At 37.7% G+C, this 20,785-nt stretch overlaps 1 protein-coding gene across 2 annotated transcripts in view; it reads right to left on the bottom strand.

Moving 5' to 3' along the window:
• Positions 1-249: 249 nt before the first annotated feature.
• Positions 250-20,785, bottom strand: part of zbtb20 (zinc finger and BTB domain containing 20) — a 35,028-nt gene continuing 14,492 nt past the window's right edge. The window contains exons 2-5 of one of the 2 annotated variants that reach the window (XM_041051009.1): positions 18,753-18,897; positions 15,816-17,351; positions 12,689-13,152; positions 250-282 (exon numbers count right to left, since the gene is read on the bottom strand). In XM_041051009.1, coding sequence (XP_040906943.1) covers positions 265-282; positions 12,689-13,152; positions 15,816-17,331 — 1,998 coding nt within the window. In that variant the 5' untranslated portion in view covers positions 17,332-17,351; positions 18,753-18,897 and the 3' untranslated portion in view covers positions 250-264. Of the gene's footprint in view, positions 283-776; positions 13,153-15,815; positions 17,352-18,752; positions 18,898-20,785 lie in introns of those variants that run through there. The other variant, XM_041051008.1, reaches the window with a different exon arrangement.

The raw sequence follows: 20,785 nt of genomic DNA, 5'->3' as shown, positions 1-20,785 counted from the left end.
CTGAAATTGAACCTTGAGGTTATCAAAGGGTGGAAATCAATTTGACTTAAATCACTGTATGCATAATGAATTTTATCGAAGTACATTTTTATTTTATTTCATTTTGTAATGATGGTGATTTTTTTGGGGGGGGGAATAAAAGTACAGTTTAACACTAATTGGCAGCTTAAGCTTGCAGCAGGCAGTCTTTATCTGAGTCAATAAAGGCCAAAGCTGGTGGTGTTCTGGTTGCTCTGATTACTCATGCAGTAAGCTGTGAAAGCCTCAGACCAGATCACCTGACTCAAATATACACAAATACAGTTTATTTAGTTAGTGTGGCCTGGACACAGCTGTGTGAGCAGCTCAAGGGTTAACACCAGGACAAACTCAGGCTTTGGTTCCTGGAAAATCTTTTGTGTGTGTAGAGTTTACATGTTGTCTGCATCAGTTTCCTCCCACAGTCCACAGTCAACACTTGTGGAACGCACACTGGTATTGCCTGTAGGTACAAAGTATGGCTGCAATCATTTATTAATCATTGTCAGATTTGTAATGGACTGGCAGCTTGTCCAGGGTGTTTCCTGCCTTCTGCCCAGTGCATTCTGGGATACAATCCAGCCTGTTGTTCAGGATCTCGTCACACACCACAATCCACTGAGCTAATATTATTTAAGGGCTTAATTTTAGCTAATAGAATTTCTCTCTCTCTCGCTCTCTCTCTCTCTCTCTCTCTCTATATATATATATATATATATATATATATCAGAAAAAAATAAAACAGCAACAAGACTTTCTGTGAAGTACAGGAAAGTACTAGTTTTTATTCCTTCATAATCAAACTTCACAAACAGCTTGAACTTGTACAATACCTCAGAGAGTGAAAATTACAAAAAAAGTGCTGGTAACATTTACAAAAATCATCCTTACTTAGCAACAATCAGTTTATTCTTCCACACTTTTTTTAGTCTTTTGTATTAAGGCTTAATACTTCTGTATAAAGTATATGCAAGATAAGTCTTCACAGTTTTTCGAAAAAAGTCACAATATTATGTAACATAATGAAGCTTTTACGGCTATTTTCTTTATAATAACAAATACACATCACTGGTAAATATATGTGAAATACAGGGCTTATTGTAAAATGGCAAGTAATGATACTGTTTGCTGAGATAAATTGATTCCACACACTGTTATAGGAAACATACCATTGCTATAACTGAAGGAGGAGGAAAAGAAAATGATAAGCATAAACACTTGGGAGATCGCCTCCAAACTTTGGCACATCCCATGAAACAATTTCACAAAATATGAGATTTATTTTTGAAATCATACATATGGAAGAATAGTTAAACTGGCATAAAGTGAAAACATGCTGTGTAGTAAGGTGCTAAATCAGAGATATTACGTTGCCAGCCTTTTTTTTTTCTTTTTTTTTCCACATGGACTGACATGAATAAGGTGCATTTGTAAGACTCAAAGCATGTAGGCCTTTTCTTAGATGTCAACAAAATATGTAATAAATACAAGTTTTCAAAAACAACCTAAATTAATTTGACCAATAGTCTTGAGGCGACCTCGTATACTCATGCATTCCCATGGATTCAGAGAAATGAATATCTCTACTGCAGTTGTGTAACTCTCTAACTGTGGCATGTGAAAGTAAAAGCTGTATTGTATTCATGGTATGTGTTATTTGCTTTTTTTTTCTATTTTTATTTTATTTTATTTTTTTAACTGTTGATTGAATTGTGACAAACTTGATGAGTAAGGAGATGGAATAGAAAACTGAATGCGAAACTAAGCCAAGATATATTCACAAGATCCTCTAAGCTGCACTGGTTTACAGGTCAACAGATGAGAGCTCTAGCCCTAGACTTACCAATTTCACCCTCATGCATACTGTACGGTTAAAGTGACGCAACAAGCTTGCTTAAATAGTCTACATCACAAAAGCAATTTGGTTTTAGTGCAAACACAATTGGCTGGCTTCAGCTTCTCAATAATAACAAGCTCACCAAGGAGATTACAAGAAGGCACATACTTATGCTTCCTCTAACACGCAACATATTTAGACAAACCGCAACATCTTTCAACAACACCACAAAGCGGTGAAAACAGGAAAGCTACTACATCCAGATAAAATGGTGAAGTTTTGCTGTTTGTGAATTATTGAAAAATTTACACTTATCCATCAACAAAATAACGACGTTAAGGTCAGTAATTAATGCTGTTTGTGGGTGACCTTGTTGAAAAAGGATGAAGTATGATACATTTTGGTGGACACAGATTCTCTACATACGTTGCCAATGATGCTGTGTTTAAATGACAAAAGGTGCATTTGGATTTTTTTTTCTCCTAAGAAGTATTTCATTATTGTTTCACTTTAAAGCATTTTTTTTGTAACATCCCAGATAAAAAGCACTCAAAGTGACCAAATATGCAGAGATATAGCACGAGTGTTTTTTTGTTTTTTGTTTTTTGTTTTTTAAGGGAAAGGTGTGCACAACAGTGGACAGCTGGGTTAAATCTTTTGGTATTTGTGTTCATCTTTAAACGTGTGGTCGGCTGTGTAATGGAGACAATCGACAGTTGACTCATGGGAAATGATTCCTTCCCTCATACATCCCGTTCCTAACTTCAGATCTGTAAGAGCTGCTTGATTTGTCCAAAACAATCACAGGAGGAAACAACAGTTTTAATGCCCCTCAAATCTGGACACTAACACTCGGGGTACTGCTGAGTGAAAACTTATTAAACAAAAAAAAAAAAAAAACTGCTACGAACAACAATATGTGGATGTCGTGTGCATTTAAAAAGGCGACCAATTCTGTACCTTTGAATACAAAAACAAAATCGAAACTTATCAAATATCACCATTTACTCAGCATTCCCACTGTGGGCAGACAACCGTCAGATACTATGGTTCAAAAATGTGTTCAGTGAATTATATTGCTTTTGATAGAAGAAGACTAAAATAAGTCTAGTGCAAATCTCTTTTCTGGTTTGAGAAGTGGTGGTTGGTGTAATGAGACTCAACTGTCATATCTGCTCTACCATAGCAAGAACATACCAGGTGAATTTGAGAACTGGATAGCTGTCAAGTGGTGTCCCTTTACATTTTGTTCTGAGTATTTAAGAGAGCACTCTTTCTTCTTCAGGAAAAGAAAAGGAAAAAAAATCTGTCACTAGTCCATGCCATGCAACAATGCGGAAGGAGAACCCTAATAAATATCATCTATTATATGTAACCCATCACCCAATGATTGCAATTAACCAGCAGAAAGGAAATGTCTTAACTTCTTACATCTAAAATGACTCCTGTTTTAAATTGGAGGATGGTGGCCATGTTAGTCACCCTCCCCCTGTACAGCTGGGAGGATGTGCTTCGTCTGTCAGCTCACATCTGTGCTAACGGGTGTCGTCTGTGCAGTTATGTCTGTCAAATACATCTCTCAACTTGGAAATGTTGGAAAACTCGCTCCAGTCCAGTGTTTGACAAATCATATTATAAAATCGTTCTTGCACATACATTTCGAAAAGAAAAAAAAAAAGAAAAAAAAAACTTTATCCCCTATTTCAAAACAGCAGTCAATACATTTCAAACAAGCTTGTTTCATAACAACAATAATAATAATAATAATAAAATACAAACCAACTTGGAGCATAAATTATCAAAAACAAACTGAAAACACATTACTGCAGCATATATTTCAGGGTTGCTTAGTTGTGATGTTAACTACCTTTACTACAACAGCTCCACTTCTGCCAAGTTCATAACTATATAGAAGAAGTATTTTTAGGGAAATAATAAAATATCAAGCTAATGTAGGCAAAAAAAGAAAAAAAAAACCGCCTAACAAAATATACACATATTTATAAGCACATCTTATAGTTCAACTCAAGTGCATGTTTACAAAAGCATCTACATACAAGATATGGCAGCAAAAAGCCTGAAAGCCAGATGAAAAAAAAACAACCTAAGCTGCTTTATATTAGGGCACATGTAATTTCTGATTTGCAATGTCAATATTTGAGAAATTCTGTCTTTGTCCTGGCAATGCAAAACATCGCCCGAATTATTACAGTAATCAAATTTCCTATTTTGAACACACAGGATGAAAAATATACAGCAGATTCACTTAGAATTAGACCTTACAGTAATAAAATATCGTCTAATTTTGCCAAATGGTTTACATTCTGCTTACAGATGATGTGTTGTTATTACAAAAATAGATCATCACTTTCATAAACATTTGGACCACATTATGATGTTTAAAATCCACGTTACAGTTTGGTTTTATTTTGTTTTCATCGTGTAGTGATGGCTGGCTGTGATGCTTTTTAAAAAAAATTTTCAGTGAACATGAAAAGACTGTAATATTCGCTCAGAGATGATAAGCACCTCAGCTAGATTTGACTTGAATTGTTGAGACTGAAAGTTGCGTGTTATTATTCTCTTTCCTTGTTTTTGGCTTAATAAACAACCTACAAATATGTGCAAACTTAACATCTTGGTCCATCTCAAGTATAAATGGCTAAATGTACTCTAAGTCACAATGTCAGATTAGTATTTTAGGGACAGCCTTAAAATATTAGACAGTGCCAATATTTGAAGAAAACTGTTTAACAACAACAACAAAAAAAATGTCTGACAAACTATTTAGATATAATCCAATGTGTAGGTGGACAGGTCTACAGTCATTTGCTAAATGTGTGTATATGAGACATAACCAATGATTACTGAGTGTTATTCTGTTTTGTCAGAGGAACAATGCAACATTTACAATCTTAAACATGTTTTAACATGCGATAGTTTACATCACAGCTACTGTGTCAGATTCATTTTTGTTTTGTTGCATTTCTTATAAAAAAAAATCTATTTTGGTCTACAATAGGCAAATTAACACAACCACAAAACTATAAACAACTGATCAAGAGACAAAACATAGATGCATTTTCACAAGCACCCTGCCATGAGAAGGAAAACAAAGAAAACCATAAAATAACTGCAGCAATCTAGCCCGATCATAGGAACCCCCACACACATAGAAAAGAAATGTTAGTTTCTCCATAAAACTTAAATTATCTTAACCCTTCTTTGGTTTGTCAAAACAAACATTGTCTAGTAAAGTTTTTGATTTTTCCTTTGACTCCTAATGATAAGCATGGCCCCCCTCCTGTTTTAACAAATTACCACCACCGACCCCTTTAGGAACATTACACTGCTAAAATTTTTAATCTATGCCTGCATGGCCATTACGGCATGACGACTACATGTTGGCTGAGACAGTGACCAACATCATGGTGAAGAAGAGCCTTGACTTTTTTCCTGTTTTTGTATTTTATGCCTCTGCACAATAAAAGAGAGAGACCTACACAGAGAAACAGAGTGATAGCATAGTGCATGTTGTCTTTAGAGCCAGTCCACACAAGCATAAGCTGTGCTCAAAAGCTTATGAGGGTTGTGATCTCGTGGCAAAATTTGACTAGAGATGAGATTTAAAAACAAAAAACAAAAACGGATCTATTTGAGGGAAATATAAATCTTATTGTGATGGGCAATGTTTGCTACTACATGTTCAAATATCCAACAGATCTGTAAAACAATTAAGCGCTGGAAATTGTCTTTAATATTAGATTAGTTAAGAGTGGAAAATGAATGCCAGACTAGGAGTTGGAATGTTCTGGACTTGAACAGGAATGCATGTTTTTAGTTATGCTGCTGCACACTTTTAACACTTTAATCGTCTCATTGAGATGGACTAAGCCAAAATAACTACAGCGAATGAGAACACAAAGAGGCTCAATGTTTAGTTTTCAGAGGTTAAATCACGCTGAAGTCTCCTCATTATCGTGATTTAAAATTTAAAAAAAGGTACCAAACCACTATTATTGAGGGACGCTTAAAATATAGTTTGTGCTCCGTCAAAAACAAAGTATTTCCCTACAGGAAAAAGCTGTGTACACAGGACTGCATGCTTCATTTGGACTGATAGATGGTAGTCACCTGACAAAGATGTTTTACTGAGAACCTCGTCAGGGTAGTGTAATAACTGCATGTTCGGAGAAAGCATCATAGTGAATATAATCTACATGTTTTTATAGCTTAGTAGAGCTGTGTTGTACTTTAAAATCTGAACAGCTGCTTCACTGTATGTGTGTAAAGCTCAAAGTGAAAACAGAATCTGGATGTTTGTCTGTAAAATCTGAGCAGATGCTGTTTGTGTGTGTCATAGTGTGACAGTTGGATGACAGGGACTAGCTATATCACATTGCCTACATTATTAATGCTTCATTTTAACATTAAATGTCTATGAAACTAAGCCGTCAAAATGTGTCTTTGTTAATCATAGCTGTTTTCTCCTATTCACTTGAACACTATGTATTACGGAGGATTTAAAGATTCAAAATGAAGGCAATCACTTTCTTTTAGTACAACGCTTGTTTTCATTGTTATAAATCATGTTTATTATATAAGTTTTACAGAAATTTCATATTTAAAATAGAGATGATATTCTAATTTTTTTTCCTTTTCCTTCTTGGTTCTCACATCTAATTTGACAATAGTGATCTAATTTTAAAAAAAGTGTCTTTTTTTTTTTTTTTCTAAATTTGGCACAGAAACTAGGCTGGAGAGGGTTAGAGAGAAAACTGTGGTAATTAGTCCACAGGGGACAGAATAATAAGCCATCCCAAAATCTTTTATCTAGCAGCCCTGAAACTTGGTTTATGGTTTTTCTTCTACCATATTTCCTTTTAGTTTTGCTTTCATGTTGTTAAACGAACCACTTAGATACCTCTGAATTCTGTGTGCGTGTGTTCATCTGTAGCCAAAACTTTTAATTTGTAATCTCATTGTGCCTCCAAGTAGTGGTTATAAAAATCTAGTCGAACATTTAATGACCAGTTTCTTTTTTCTCGTTGCTTATTGCTTGACCTTGACAATTTCAAGCTGTACATAAACAACAAGGCTGTCAGATAAGATAAAACTTTAATGGTCGTTGTGGGGAAACTGGGCAGCAGCTTGCATGTGGAAGGGCCTGTCATCAAGGTCAAAGGACACACAGTGTACTTTGAAACCAACTATTAAAGCAGCTACCAGTTCCTATGGCCTGCAAACCCCCCACCCCCTTTTTTCTTTTTCTTTTACAGTCACGTGTCAGTGGAGGTAACTACTGCCATGTTTATAGATTTAAATATAATATGAAGAATGGCAATATTTACCACAACTAGACTCAAAAATATCCAGAGACTCAAAGTGGGTTTGTTTTTTTGTTTGTACATTGCGGCAGGCAGTGTGTTAACTTCACCTCCTCCAACTGATGTGTGGCTCCCTCTGCTGTTCACAAAGTGCCACCGCCCTTTCTCCCCCACATACAGTACAGTACAGCACAGCATATGGCTTGTTTGCAAATGGCAAAAACTGAAAATAAAAATGCCTAATATCAATGAGAGAGAGCAACGTGAAAGAAAAAAATGGTCATTCAGTTTCAAGAGTTCGCCTTTAATTAACGATTTCCATCTAATTCTACTAAATGTATATTTTATTTATTTTCTGCTTATTTAAACATGAAAATGTGATCGCATTTTATATCTTTGAATCCTCCAAACTGTATAAATGTAAGATAAAAAATAAAAACGTGCAGATGTAGCCTTTACTGTATATGTATACAACATTTCAGGTATTTTAAAGGGTTCTCTTAGGATGCACTCACAACCACCAGGTTTTTAGCAGTAATAGTATAAATAGTATATTTTTAATAGACCATTGTGTATATACTGTATCTGTGCAATGTAGGAGAGAAAAACTATGAATATTCTGTATAGTTGCTGTATGTACTGATAGGCACTTGATAGGCATATTCCCTATATCCCACAAGGTACTGTATACTCTGGCTGCAATTATGTCTTTATCAAAGTATCTGAAAATGTATTTATTATCTGTGTGGAGATGGTGATACTTAAATATATATAGTATATTTGTAAGAAGTTATCTATTTCACTCTTATGTGTACGGTAGAAGGACAAAAAATGCAGTTAAGTATTATCTGAGTGGTTTCATGTGTTTTCTGTATTCTACTCTTAACTTTGTGACTTTATTCATGCTTAAAAAGAAAAATCTGACTTAAAATGTGTGGAGACAGACTGAAAGACAAACAGAAAGACAGACACATGCTTATCAGAATAAAATGAACCTGTTCCTTACTCAACATGACCCTCACCATTACTATCTTCCATTTTCTTGTTTTCATCTCAATGCAAAGTATATATGCATATATAGTACACTGTGAATATGACTCAATAACTGACTATCCTTTATCCAGTCGCGTGAAGCTATGTATGTATAAACAACACCACTATGATCACCAGAAAAAAGCAGGAGGAAGTCTGAAATAAAGAAGTATAACGATGAATTAAACATACTGCAAGAAGGACAACAACGTACTGTAGACCCTGTGTCTCTACGCTAAGATAAACAAAACATGAACAGTAATATATTTGAAACACAATACAAACAGCTGCAGGCTCAAGGCTATTTTCTACGTTTCAATATGTTTTGTTCTGGAAAATATGCGTACACTTTGCAAACATAAAGTCTAGACTTTTGTTTTTTTTTTTTTCCAAACTAACAACTAGAAGAAGCACGATTGAGATAAGGACTTATTTTCTGGATAATGTTGCAACTTTTCAACAATTTTTAACCGACTTTTTGCAACACTGAGAAAAGAGAATTAAGCACCACCACGAGTAGCTGAAGCAGTATAAGGAATATATAACTATGGACAGTGAAGAGCATGTGATGCAAAAGGGGAGGGGGAAAAAAAGCCTGGGTTATGCTATAGCACGTTATGACACACTGGAGAGAAGGTTCTTCCCCTTCCGAGCCTGGTCTGCTATCAAACACCTTATGATACAAGAAGTCAACTGACGATGGGACGAGTTATTAGCCCTCATCCAGATAACGTTGAGATTGGCTACTTTTGTTATTCCAAACCAAAACAAAAAAAAAATGATAGAGAAACAATTGATAGTGTAATTCTGAAATCAAATATTTCAAAAACCAACATCGAGCTACTTAACCTACTATTTAGACCAATGATACCACAAAGCTGGTTGTACTCATCTAGCTACAGTCAATAGTGCATTTGATATATGTGTTTACACAAAATATGTAAAAATTTAGGTGCCATGAAGGAATGCTAATTACTGAATACATACATTACACTGAAACAATTCAATTCATGTCTCTGCCTTTCCTTTCAAAGAAGTGATGATGTTAGTTTGGCAGTGTTTAACTTGGTACTGAACAGACAACAAACACTAACATCATGAGCTGTGTGCCATACATGTGGCAATACTGTTGGAAAGAGATCTCGGCAGTTGCTTACATATTCTATTTAGTGCATTGTCTGTTAAGGCATGAGATTACCCTCCACGTGCTGTGTAGAGACAAATATAGCACTAGCATGCAGCAATATTGCCATCCTGGCAACAACAGCTACAAACAGGAACCATACAATTTAGGCTTATATGCACACCATAAGAGACAGGCCCAATCAAATGTTAAATAATGTGCTACTTTTACTGAGGACTAACCTCATGCTTTTTCAGTGTGTTTCTCATGCGAGGTCAATGTTTTTTTTTTTTTTTTTCTTTTTTTTCTTAGCTAAAGAGAAACCAGAATACAGATTCTCTCCAGGTCTCACATGTTCATCACTTCACTTCAAACTGACTCCACAGGGATCTGAAATCTAGTAGCAATTATACGCAATTTAGCATCAAAACGCTTGACATAACTTCTCCAAACAATAAAGTCGACAGTACTTGACCTAGGCTTTAGTCAAATCTCAGAACAAGTGTTACAGGTGCTGTATTAGCCCAAAAAGGGTTTGGAGAGCTGCTTCTCATAGTACCTGTGCTGCATATTGCAAAGGAAGCCCTACAGTTCAGATATTCCACTTATCAACAGTTTGATTAGGCTATATACCACACACAGACACTCACAGACATACAAACACTAAGGAAGAGACACAACTGTGTACAACTGACAGACAGATATCAAAGAAGCTGCATTCCATCACCTCTGCACACCTTTAAACCCACAGAAAGTTGTTCTAGGACACACATATCATTTATGTTACACACACACACACATTATAAATGTATTATCGTTAATAATATAATAATAGTTATTATTATTACCTCCGCCAACGGAGTTGGACGGGAGCTGTGTTTATTATTACTGTTGTTTCACTGTTAATGTTGTTTGGCTTGGATGTTCTCATAGGAAAATTCTGTTCTGTGTCTAAAGAAATGCAACTGAATAAACTGTTATAGGGAACTGACTCCAGTAAAGAATGAATTCAAAGGTTAAACATAGATGAGCACACATAATGGTACAGATTTAAATAAAAATAAATGCTTGCATTAACACGGCACGAGTATATACTGTAGGTAACCGCAAGCAATAACAAAAGCCAAGAACCGCTGAATTACTTAATGAATTAAATTGAAACAAAGCTATTCTACTACATGTGAACTCTACAACCAAATGTTAGATCCCAAAAAGAAAAAAAAAATCCTCTTTTCTAAAACTATAATATCTCTGTTAACAGTAGTGCACTTATTGGTTTAAGCAGTGCAACATATATGCAAGAAAATAATGCAGTCCACTTATCAAGATTAAAAAAAATGTTTTTTTTCCTTTGAAATTGAATAAAAGAAAATCATAGAAGTTCATTTAAGGAAAATGATTAAATATTAAGCACAGGCATTTTAAGAAAATGTGCAAAGTAGCACTTTGTTTTTTTGAATCTACAGCAGGTCTTTTTAAGACCACTGTATGCAGTTAGTTATTCTTTTAACAATACAACTACGAAAGCATTTGCTCACATAAATGAGCAAAACCTTCAGATTGCAGTTGCAGGCAGTTGCATGTGTGTGTGTGTGTGTGTCTGTGTGTGTCCTAATTTGGATAAAAAGCAATACAAAACAATTCAAATATCAGAAATGAGCCTTAAGTGATGTGATGCATGGATGACAACTTGTGCACACTAGCTTCCAAATCTATTCTGTACATGCTGTGTCTAGGTTTTAGAAAAATCAGGAATGTATACTATTGTCTAGAAAGTCCATCTGCAACTTGTGGTATATCATAAAACAATATCATATCAATCAATGGAGCTACTTGTTTTACTTTGAGACTGTATTTCCTGTCAAAACGTCACATGCCATTTGAGCCTTCGGGGAGAACTAACACATAATGAGTAATGCGTTTAGCTCCCACCTGCTGAAACGGCTTTGCAATAGTAATGAACAGGTTATACAGGGGTTCTAGGCATTATATTTCCAATTCAAATTTGATTCAAATTAAATTCCCCCATCTTTAACACTGTTCCAAACAACAACTTGCCTAAACCCCCCCCTCCCAGTATTATAATTCGATTATCAAATTACAACCATGTAGGCTACTCAATAACAACAATAGTTAAAGTGACAAATCCTTTTTTTAATCTACATTCCATAACAGTCAGGTGCAAGTTGAGGAGCAGCAATTATGAAGAAGAGAGTTTAGTCGCATATTCCAGCCTGCCATAACTGTGAATGTAAAAGGCTAAAAAAAATAATAATAATAACCCATCAGCAAAAGAATCTTTCTTTTTTTCTTATGTTTTGAAATGGAAGAGGTCTACTAGCCTTAACAGTCGTTTAAGATATTAGTGGCAGTGTATGCAAATGAGTTAAACTCCAAACTTCAGAAAAAAAGAAACATATTTTTGCTCAAATACTGTCTCATCAACACACCTTAATTTAGTAAACCATCAAAATGCATGGACAACAATTACAAAACATATGAGAAATATTTGTCCCTGTCACCATCGACAGTAAGTTACATTTCAGTAAAATGATTGAAATTGGTACCTTGACAACAGCTGCATTATAATCCCTTAATACCATAGGAATAAATAAAACCCAGTGTCAAATTAACTACTCTCCTTTTTTATTTTACATAAGAAGGCAATCTTGTGACCATCAGTATTCTTAGAGGGAATATGTAGCCCAACCCCAGGTGATTTTTTTGTTATTGTTGTTGTAAATTATACCACAGTAAGCTTGGACATCTATAGTTTCCAAACTGGTCAGTATGGGTTCACGACTGCCATGATTTATGTTTCATGGCAATGTATACACACACACACACAGACACACACACACAAACACACACACACACACACACACTTGGACAGACGGACACATGCAAATACACATACGCTCAAACATAAATGCACATGTATATTCATTCAGACATATCTACACTAAAGGTGTGTTTGTGTGTATGTGTTTCTTTCGTAGGCCTTTCGGTAGTGTTCAACACATAAATCAGTATTTTAGGAAAGCATACATTTAGAGGCCTGTAGTTAGGATCCATCCAGTAGATCAATATCAAACTACTAAGCCTTAAGGCCACCATCTTTTTTTTCTTTTAGAATAACAGAAAAAAAAAAATCTTTTTTTGGGAAACTTAATGTGCCAGTGTCTATACTCATTACTCTTCATACCTCAAAATAAGAAAAGGAAAATCTAGTGCCATTTTATTTGTCATTCTTTTTGAAAGAAGTTTATCTATTTGTACTTATCCATCGGAGACATGCATTCGCATGTGGTCATTGAAGTGCTCCATTTGGTCGAACTTGGCAGGGCAGACGGAGCACACGTAGGTGGTCCCTTCTTGGCAGCTCGCTTCTGCAGCTACACCCACTCCTGTTCCAACCCCAGCCCCTACTCCAGCACCTCCACTCACTGGCATGGCGAGGGCCACCACTCCAGCTCCAGGCTCAGGGACAGCCATAGGCATGGGAATGGAGACAGGGCCCGGGGTACCTGCGCTACCCGACAGCCCTGTGATGCCGCTGCCTGTGCTGTGCAGGGCCATGTGCCTCTCCAGCAGGGTCTTGTGTGAGAACTTCTTCTTGCAGATGTAGCACTCATAGGACTTCTCTCCACGGTGCAGCCGCATGTGGACATTGAGAGAGCTCTTCTGGGTGAAACGCTTGTTGCAGATGCTGCACTGGTAGGCCCGCACCCCTGTGTGTGTCACCATATGTTTGATTAAGTAATCCTTCAGGGAGAATGAGCGCCAGCAGATGCTGCACTGATGAGGCTTCTCACCTGGATATACATGCAAAAGAAAAGCATTAAGGGGAAGAAAGAAGAGACAATTTTTAAGGATTAGTTTTTTTTCTAATGGAAGAGATGGTCTCTGCCGTCCACCTAAGCTCTTAACATTTATTTGCTAATTTTGGAAAATTTCAGAACATGAAATTTGAATTTGGACGTGCTGTAAATGTAAACTCAACAGCCTTCTATAAGCACCCTGACTGAACGGTCAAGTAATGCCTGTTTCAGAAAAATGTGTCATATTTGAATCATTCATGGGAAGATAAAAATCATTGTTCTGAATCCAAACCTTCCCACTCTATTTCCATCTCGTCTTCTAAGGCTAATTTAGCTCCATCTGTTAATCATATAAACAGCCACCTTGATTAGGGCTTCCGCTGAAATATTCAAATCAGTGCGCCGTGGTCATTTTTGATATGAAAGACTGCACAACTGTGACTGCAGCGTGAGGCAGCACAGGAGGGCTTAAGTGTCAGCACGCTTATGTGTGTAAGTCAACCTTTAGGAAGGCATGGGTCTCGATTTTATTAATGACAAAAGATATGCGCACATCAGTGGTTGACAATCGAATCAAGGCCAGTTTTGTTGCTGGAACAAAGCCACTGAAATTTTAGCACTACACAAACAATGTGGCAGGTTCAACTGACTTCCACTTGTGCAGCAACATTGGACGCCTGAAGCCAGCAGTGTTACTTTTTCAGTACAGGAACATACCTCAGGCTAGAATTATTTAAACCTGTGTTAACTTTGTTATGATGATGGCTCCACTAGGTGTTGTATGCTACAGCATGGTGGGAGAGGCTTTCTTATACAGTGGCTCTGATACAGTTGTGGCAACATGTACGTGTCACAAAACAGTAACACAGTGATATTTTGTGCAATTTCTAAATTGCTGTAACGACTTTACAGACACAGATACGTGGAGCAACAGGGAAAATGTGAAAAACACACAAGAGTGTTAATTCCCATGTGATCAGGAGCCAAATGATGTATGCATCTTTTGATGTGTGCATCTACTTGGTATGTTTGTCAGTTTGTTGAGATGTAAGCTCATTTTGCATTATTGTCTCCACTGACATTATGAGCTGTCAAATATTAACATACTAATAATTATGTAAAACTAACAACTAGAGGAAGAGACTGATAACACTGCAAAATGAGCAAGTCATATCCTGCAAGTTAATGAAGTCCTGTGTATCTGCTGTTTGCTGCTGCACTGAGTGAATTAATGTGTAGCTACCTGCTTTGATTTAATGAAGTCAATAATTTATACTCTCATTTTAGTTTATTTTTGTTTGGTTTTTTTTCTTGCTTTACCTGCTCTATGGGAAGGTCAGGGGTCAGGGTCAGTTACAGATCAACAGCATGGAGCTAACACATATATCACAGGTATATTTACTGCCTTACTCTTCTTCAGGGCAGCATATTTGCAGCACAGTGACAGCGACGTACAGTTATAAAGCTGCCGTCCTTGTCTCTGACTGATTACAGCCAGTGAGACCTCTGCTGCAAGCATGTCGTGCACCAGTGTGTCCTTCGTCTTTTAACTTTTTTGTGCGTATTGTAATTAATAGGGCTGCAATTCATTATTATTTTCATTATTATTATTATCATCATCAATTAATCTGCTGACTATTTTTCTCTAAATTGTTTTGTCTGTAAAACATCAGAAAATAGTGAAAAGCATCAGTTAAAATTTTCCACAGCCCAAGGTGACATCTTCAAATGTCTTGTTCTGTCTGGTCAACGGTTCAAAACTCAAAGATATTCAGTTTACTATCATGTGTGGCAAAGAAAAGCATCAAAGTCTCACATGTGAGAAGCAGAAAACAGCAAATGTTTGGTAATTTTGCATAGAAAGCACTTAAATGACGAAAACGATTTTTTAAATAGCAAACTAGTTTCCAGTTAATTCTTTGTTAGACGTTAAGATCTAGTCCATGTGATTGATCGATCAGTGACTTTCCTTTTCAATATGTCATCACTCTGCTCCACACAATTGTGTGAATAAAACAGGAAATTTGGTTTTAAATAGCCTTCGTATAAGAGGTGGTTCTGGCCAAGCAAAGGATTCCAATGAATAATAATTGCTGTTTGAGTAGGCAATTTTTATGAGATCATCTAATTATACAATATCGAATCCTTTCTTTCTGTGATGATAATTTCTTCAGTTCAGGATTGATAAGGCTGTCAGTGCTGGATGAAAGCAGTGCACAGTTTAATGATGAGCTGCACAAGGAATCCACTGGCATTGTAAGTCAAAAGATAAAGATACTGGTGACTGTGACCTAAAGAATGTAGATTTTGAAGCTGTGTTTTTGCACTTTTCCAGTACAATAACATAGCTAAAATATTATACAATAATATACACCATATGTTGTGTGTACTAATTTTTATTAATTAACACTAATTTGCGCTTGTGGGGAAAAGATGAATATGGGTGTCAGTAAACTGCAGCTTTGGAAATGTACTGCTGATTAAATTCAACTTTGTTTCCACATTGATTTTTCAGTGTGAACAAATGACAAAACCCCACCAAAAATATATCTATAGTGACTGTAACTAGCTAGTAATAGAAGTACAGCTACTACCTAGAATCACAATGGATAATATAATCACTTAACTGAGCTTGCTAACTTTACTCTGCGACTTACCAGTATGGACAAACATGTGTTTGACGTAGTTCTGTTTTGCAGTAAAGGTTTTACTGCAGAGAGTGCATTCATAGGGCTTCTTTTCCCCCTGACCAATTCCTCCTGCAGCCTGTTGCTGCTGAGCTGGCGCTTGTGGTACCGACATGGGGTTCGGGAATGATGGCATTGCAGGGGGCGGAACTGCCACAAACTGTGGTTGCTGCTGGCCAGAAAGGTAAAGGAAAGACTTGTTTTCTCTAGCCGGCTGTGTAGGAAAGAGTGTGGGCAGGAAGGTGCTTCCAGCAGTGCCCATCACTTGGGAATTGCTGGTCACGGTGAGCGGCATCCTCAGATTGCTGGTGTGTGATTCTGCCTGGCGCATGTAGTGCGGGGCACTTGGCAGGGACTGGGACATGACTGAGTTTGGCAGGGGCTGCATCATGCTACTGTCACTAGTGCTGTGGGATGTGTCCCCGTCCTCTGTCTCCTGCACTTGCTCTGGGGACGAGTCAGTGACCTCTATCTGCACCGGAGCTCCTTCACCTTGCTGCCCTTCCCCGCTCCCCTCTCGGCTAAAGCTCGTCAGGTACGGCTGCTGCTCCATAGCATCTGGCTCTGTACTGATGGAGGAGCTCACCCCTGAGTCAAAACTTTCAACCTTGGATTCACTCTCTACACCCTCAGTGTGGTCAGTGTCATCTTGGCAGTCCCCCAAATTATCGTAGCAGCTGTACTCGTCTTCGGCCTCCTGCTTTATGTGCATCCCTCCTGTTTGTATGCGTACCGGTCGGGGTTGCTTGCGGCAGTGAGTGGACTCTGCTGTGGAGATGAAGCGATCGACCTGCTGAGATCTCTCCTGGATGCGGTTTATCCAGGGTGGATCTTGAGATTGCTGGTCCTTCTGAGTGCTGAGAGTCGAATCGTAATTTGTTGACAGAGGGTTAATGTAAAGGGGGCGCTCGCGGGTGCCGTTCTGCAGAGAGAGGCCAGGGTAGGTGTACAGTGATGTATATGCACGATCCATGCTTTGCTGTGATGTTGCTTGCATATAGCCTGACTCTGCGTCGCTGCTGGGCCCAGAGGTGCCAGACTCTGGCGTGCCACGGGGTGTTTCCTGACCAGAGTCTCCTGGTATAACAGGGAACCCCCCTGGCCCAGCCAGGCCCACATTCTGGGACACGATGCGGGTACACTCATCAATGACGGTCTTGATCTGTAGGATGCTGGCAGCAGTAAGGATCTGCAGGGCCTCTGATTGAGATACCCGCAGAATCCCACTGTACATAAAGTCAATCAGCTTTTGGATGGATTGCACTGAGACCACAGAAGGGATCTCAATGTCGCTGTAGCCCAAGAGCAGCTTATCCTGAAAGAAGGGGCTTCCAGCAGCCAGCACGCACCGGTGAGCTCGCAGCATACTTCCATGGATCCGAACAGTCACGTCACAGAAGTGCCCACGGTTGCGCTGCTCATTGAGGGTCTCAAGTACAGAATTGCTGAAGTTGTGGAGATTGATGTTATGAATGCGCTCGGTCATCCCCTTGCAACTGATGTCACCTGCAAGCAGGGAGCAACACACCTGACTTAAAAACACTGACGCACATTATCAATACGTCATTCAACAGGCTGGAACACACCAGTAATATGCCCAACATGAAGATTTTCTTTTGATGATTTGGTGATTTAATGATGATTATTTTTCATATATAATGACAATATATTATCCAGTATTAGTTTATAGTATTATTGATATATTGGGAGTAATAAAACTGTGAAATTGAATAGTTAAATATACATAATGTGCTAGAATAGTCATGAGTAAATGAATCACAAAAGAGAAGCTCTGTTGCATGCAGGGAAATTGTCTTTTTTCCAACCCCTTTTTGCAGGGTATATGCTAGAAAGCACAATCACAATTACTTTAATTAATTTAAAGATATGATAAGTGTCCTTGGTGCTTGTTATGAGCAGAGCATAAGTGTGTTCACTGAGGGACTCCTAAAGTGATCGTACAGATATGGTGGTTCTCGTAACATTAAGATGAGAATCAAATCATTTCAACATCTGAGCTAAATTCGTCTCTTCAATCATGGTTTAAAAATTCCACATTGCCATGGTGAAAGACAATTAAGATGGTTCCCATTTAATTACTATAAGTTTCTCTCACAGTGTGTGTTTCTGAAATTCCACCAACCACCATTAGGTGGTGCACTGGGCTCAGAGGACAACAGGCCTCTTTTGTTAGCCATGTGTTCACTGTGATGGCGCTTCCTAACTATCCTAGGAATACACTAGATGTGACCCGGCAGATCAGTGTGTAAGATAACTTAAGATGCTTTCCTGCATAGTTAGATGTCAAATGAAATGATAATTTAAATCTAAAACAGACAGGTAGTTAGTGTGGGAATTGTGCGAATTGTGGGTTTTCATAACTGCTGCAAAATTAATTTCTTTCTCATATAAACATACTTGAGAATAATTTAAGTAAAGCATTAGACTTAAATTGAGTGGTTATTAAATACAGCACTTTTCTTTAAACCAAGGAAACTTCCTCATGTTTTTCTTGGAAACTACAAAAAAAATTATATGTATATAATATATATAGAGAGAGAGTGAAAATGAATTTAGACTATGTCAACGAATAATGAATGTATTTATGAAAGTATATTGGTGTTGAAATGTCAGAATCAACACATAACTACTGTATATTTGGGGGAATGATTCATAATTTGAGAGGTAGTTATACATTGAATGGAAATAAATTTAACAGTGGTACTAATAATAACACTGTATTAGATAGTAACAGATTTGTGCACCCAAATGAAGTACAATTTAGTTAAAATGTCCCACAAAAGGAGAGTGATAGTGTTAGCATGTTTATTTCAAGCTAAGTTATTTCTAACTGAATCATAAAGGGGGATAAAACGATAATAAATACTGAAACAGTCCAGTACTCACAGTCAGATGATGTTTTGTTACGAAGATGCTTGTGTGGCTGGTGATGAAGTGCGGGTCAAGCTTCAGTTTGCTGGTGGAGATGGCTGATCAGAGGCCGGGTGCTAGGCAAGGCTGTCAGTCCTCTCTGTCCAAATCATGTGTTGCTCTGCCACAGTGTTCGGAGGGGAGGGGGTGGAGGGTGGGGGGGGGAGAAAAGACAAAGACAAATCTTAATGCCACATAACTGCCTCGTCAATATTGCCACTCCCTTAATGAACCAGGAGCCACAGTAACACGAATATCTGCCACCGACGCACTGCAACAGATGTGTGAAGAGTTTTCAAAGCAAGACGAATGGACGTTCCTGTGTGCACATGACCACCAATTACAAATCAAGGTTGAAAATAACATTGGTGTTGGAGCCACTTCTTCTCTCAGCAGTTATCTGAGCTGCTGGGCAACAAAACCACACCCTTCCAAAGAAAAACGAACTCAATTCCTTATAAATCTACACCGAAGAAATGTTTTAGAAAAGGTCGCAGAAACACTCATCACCACGTGTGTGTGTGTGTGTGTGTGTGTGTGTGTGTGTGTGTGTGTGTGTGTGTGTGTGTGTGTGTGTGTGTGTGTGTGTGTGTGTGTGTGGATGTGTGTGTGTCCGTTTTCGTTTTCAAATCCACAAATTAAACAAGACAATGTCCAATACAGACAGAGAGCGAACATGGGTATTTGGAAAAAAAAAAAAAGAAATAGAAAAAAAGAAATGTTAAACACACAAGGCATTCATTTAAAAACACAAGAAAGGCATTCAACAACATTAAGCATGTGATGAGCTGGTTTGGGTGACGCTAAAATGCCTTTACACAATTGCTCTTATACTGTACACACACATTAGTATGTAGTATAAGTTTGACCTCAAAACTGGAAACAAAATTACATAGAACTGACCACATTAAAAGCGCATACGTAGTATCATTTAAGGTCAGGCAGACTGAAAACAATGAACTGAATCAAGGCTAAATGCCCTTCTAAAAAAAAAATCTTACATATTACTCCCATACTGGTCAAAGAGCCTTCAAATATTTTCACCAGTAAAGCTTATCACTCTGCATGTTGGTATGTGAATATTTATCTTTATGAGGAGTTTTCATAATTACAAATGTGACTCTTGAAATTTTTTTGGGAAATTGAGTTTAAAAAAAAAAACGTGTAGTGGCTGTCACGCTGGCTAGAACAGGAACATCAAGTGCTCTGTGAAATGCCAGTAACTACAATGCGTTTCTGAATGAACAGAACGGGGCTAGGATTTGACCAGACCTGCACATTAGTGTTTACACATATTATTCTTTCACAAATCTCAAGTACTTTCAAAGAACACGCCTCACGCTTTGAAACACCGGGGCAAGATCCACAGATGAAAATCGTGTGATTTTAAGCGAGTGACCTCTGCATTTTTTCCACAGACTCTGGTAGAGGAGGAAGTCTCATCTGCTGTGCCAAGGTAGCAGATAACAGAAATTAGGCCATAAATAAGCCTACCAAATAGTCTTTTAAGATTATGATTCTATCTATAGTTTAGGACAGAAAAAGCAGAATTTGGAGAAAACCAGAGTTGAAGGGTTGAAGTGTAATAGTGATGAACTGACACAGCAGTGTTCACAGGCTGCTTTGTGTCTGCAGGCCTCAGTTTGAGACGTAAAGCGGGCAATGAGATGTGCGCTTGTCTTCTTGAAACGTTCTTGTCAACTAACAAATTACAAACGATTAGATATAGACAAGTAATAGCGTGTTTAGCAGCAGAGGCTGATCACTCGATACTGAGACAGATCATTCTTTGGCACTTAAATGCACACACACACACACACGCACACAGGACAGCTAATGTATTTTACATTGAAATCCTTAACCCCTTAATCTAAAATTAAACTTTAACCATTTCCTCTAAAACATAACTCTAACAGTAACCTGCAATCACCCTAAATAAACCCTTCAGACATTTACTTAACACCTCATTACAAGCCTGAAACCCAAAAAAGAGCCTTGTTCTAATACCT

Source organism: Toxotes jaculatrix, chromosome 12, assembly GCF_017976425.1.
Source record: "Toxotes jaculatrix isolate fToxJac2 chromosome 12, fToxJac2.pri, whole genome shotgun sequence".
Lineage (NCBI taxonomy): Eukaryota > Metazoa > Chordata > Actinopteri > Toxotidae > Toxotes > Toxotes jaculatrix.
This window is presented reverse-complemented; position numbering and strand designations above follow the sequence as displayed.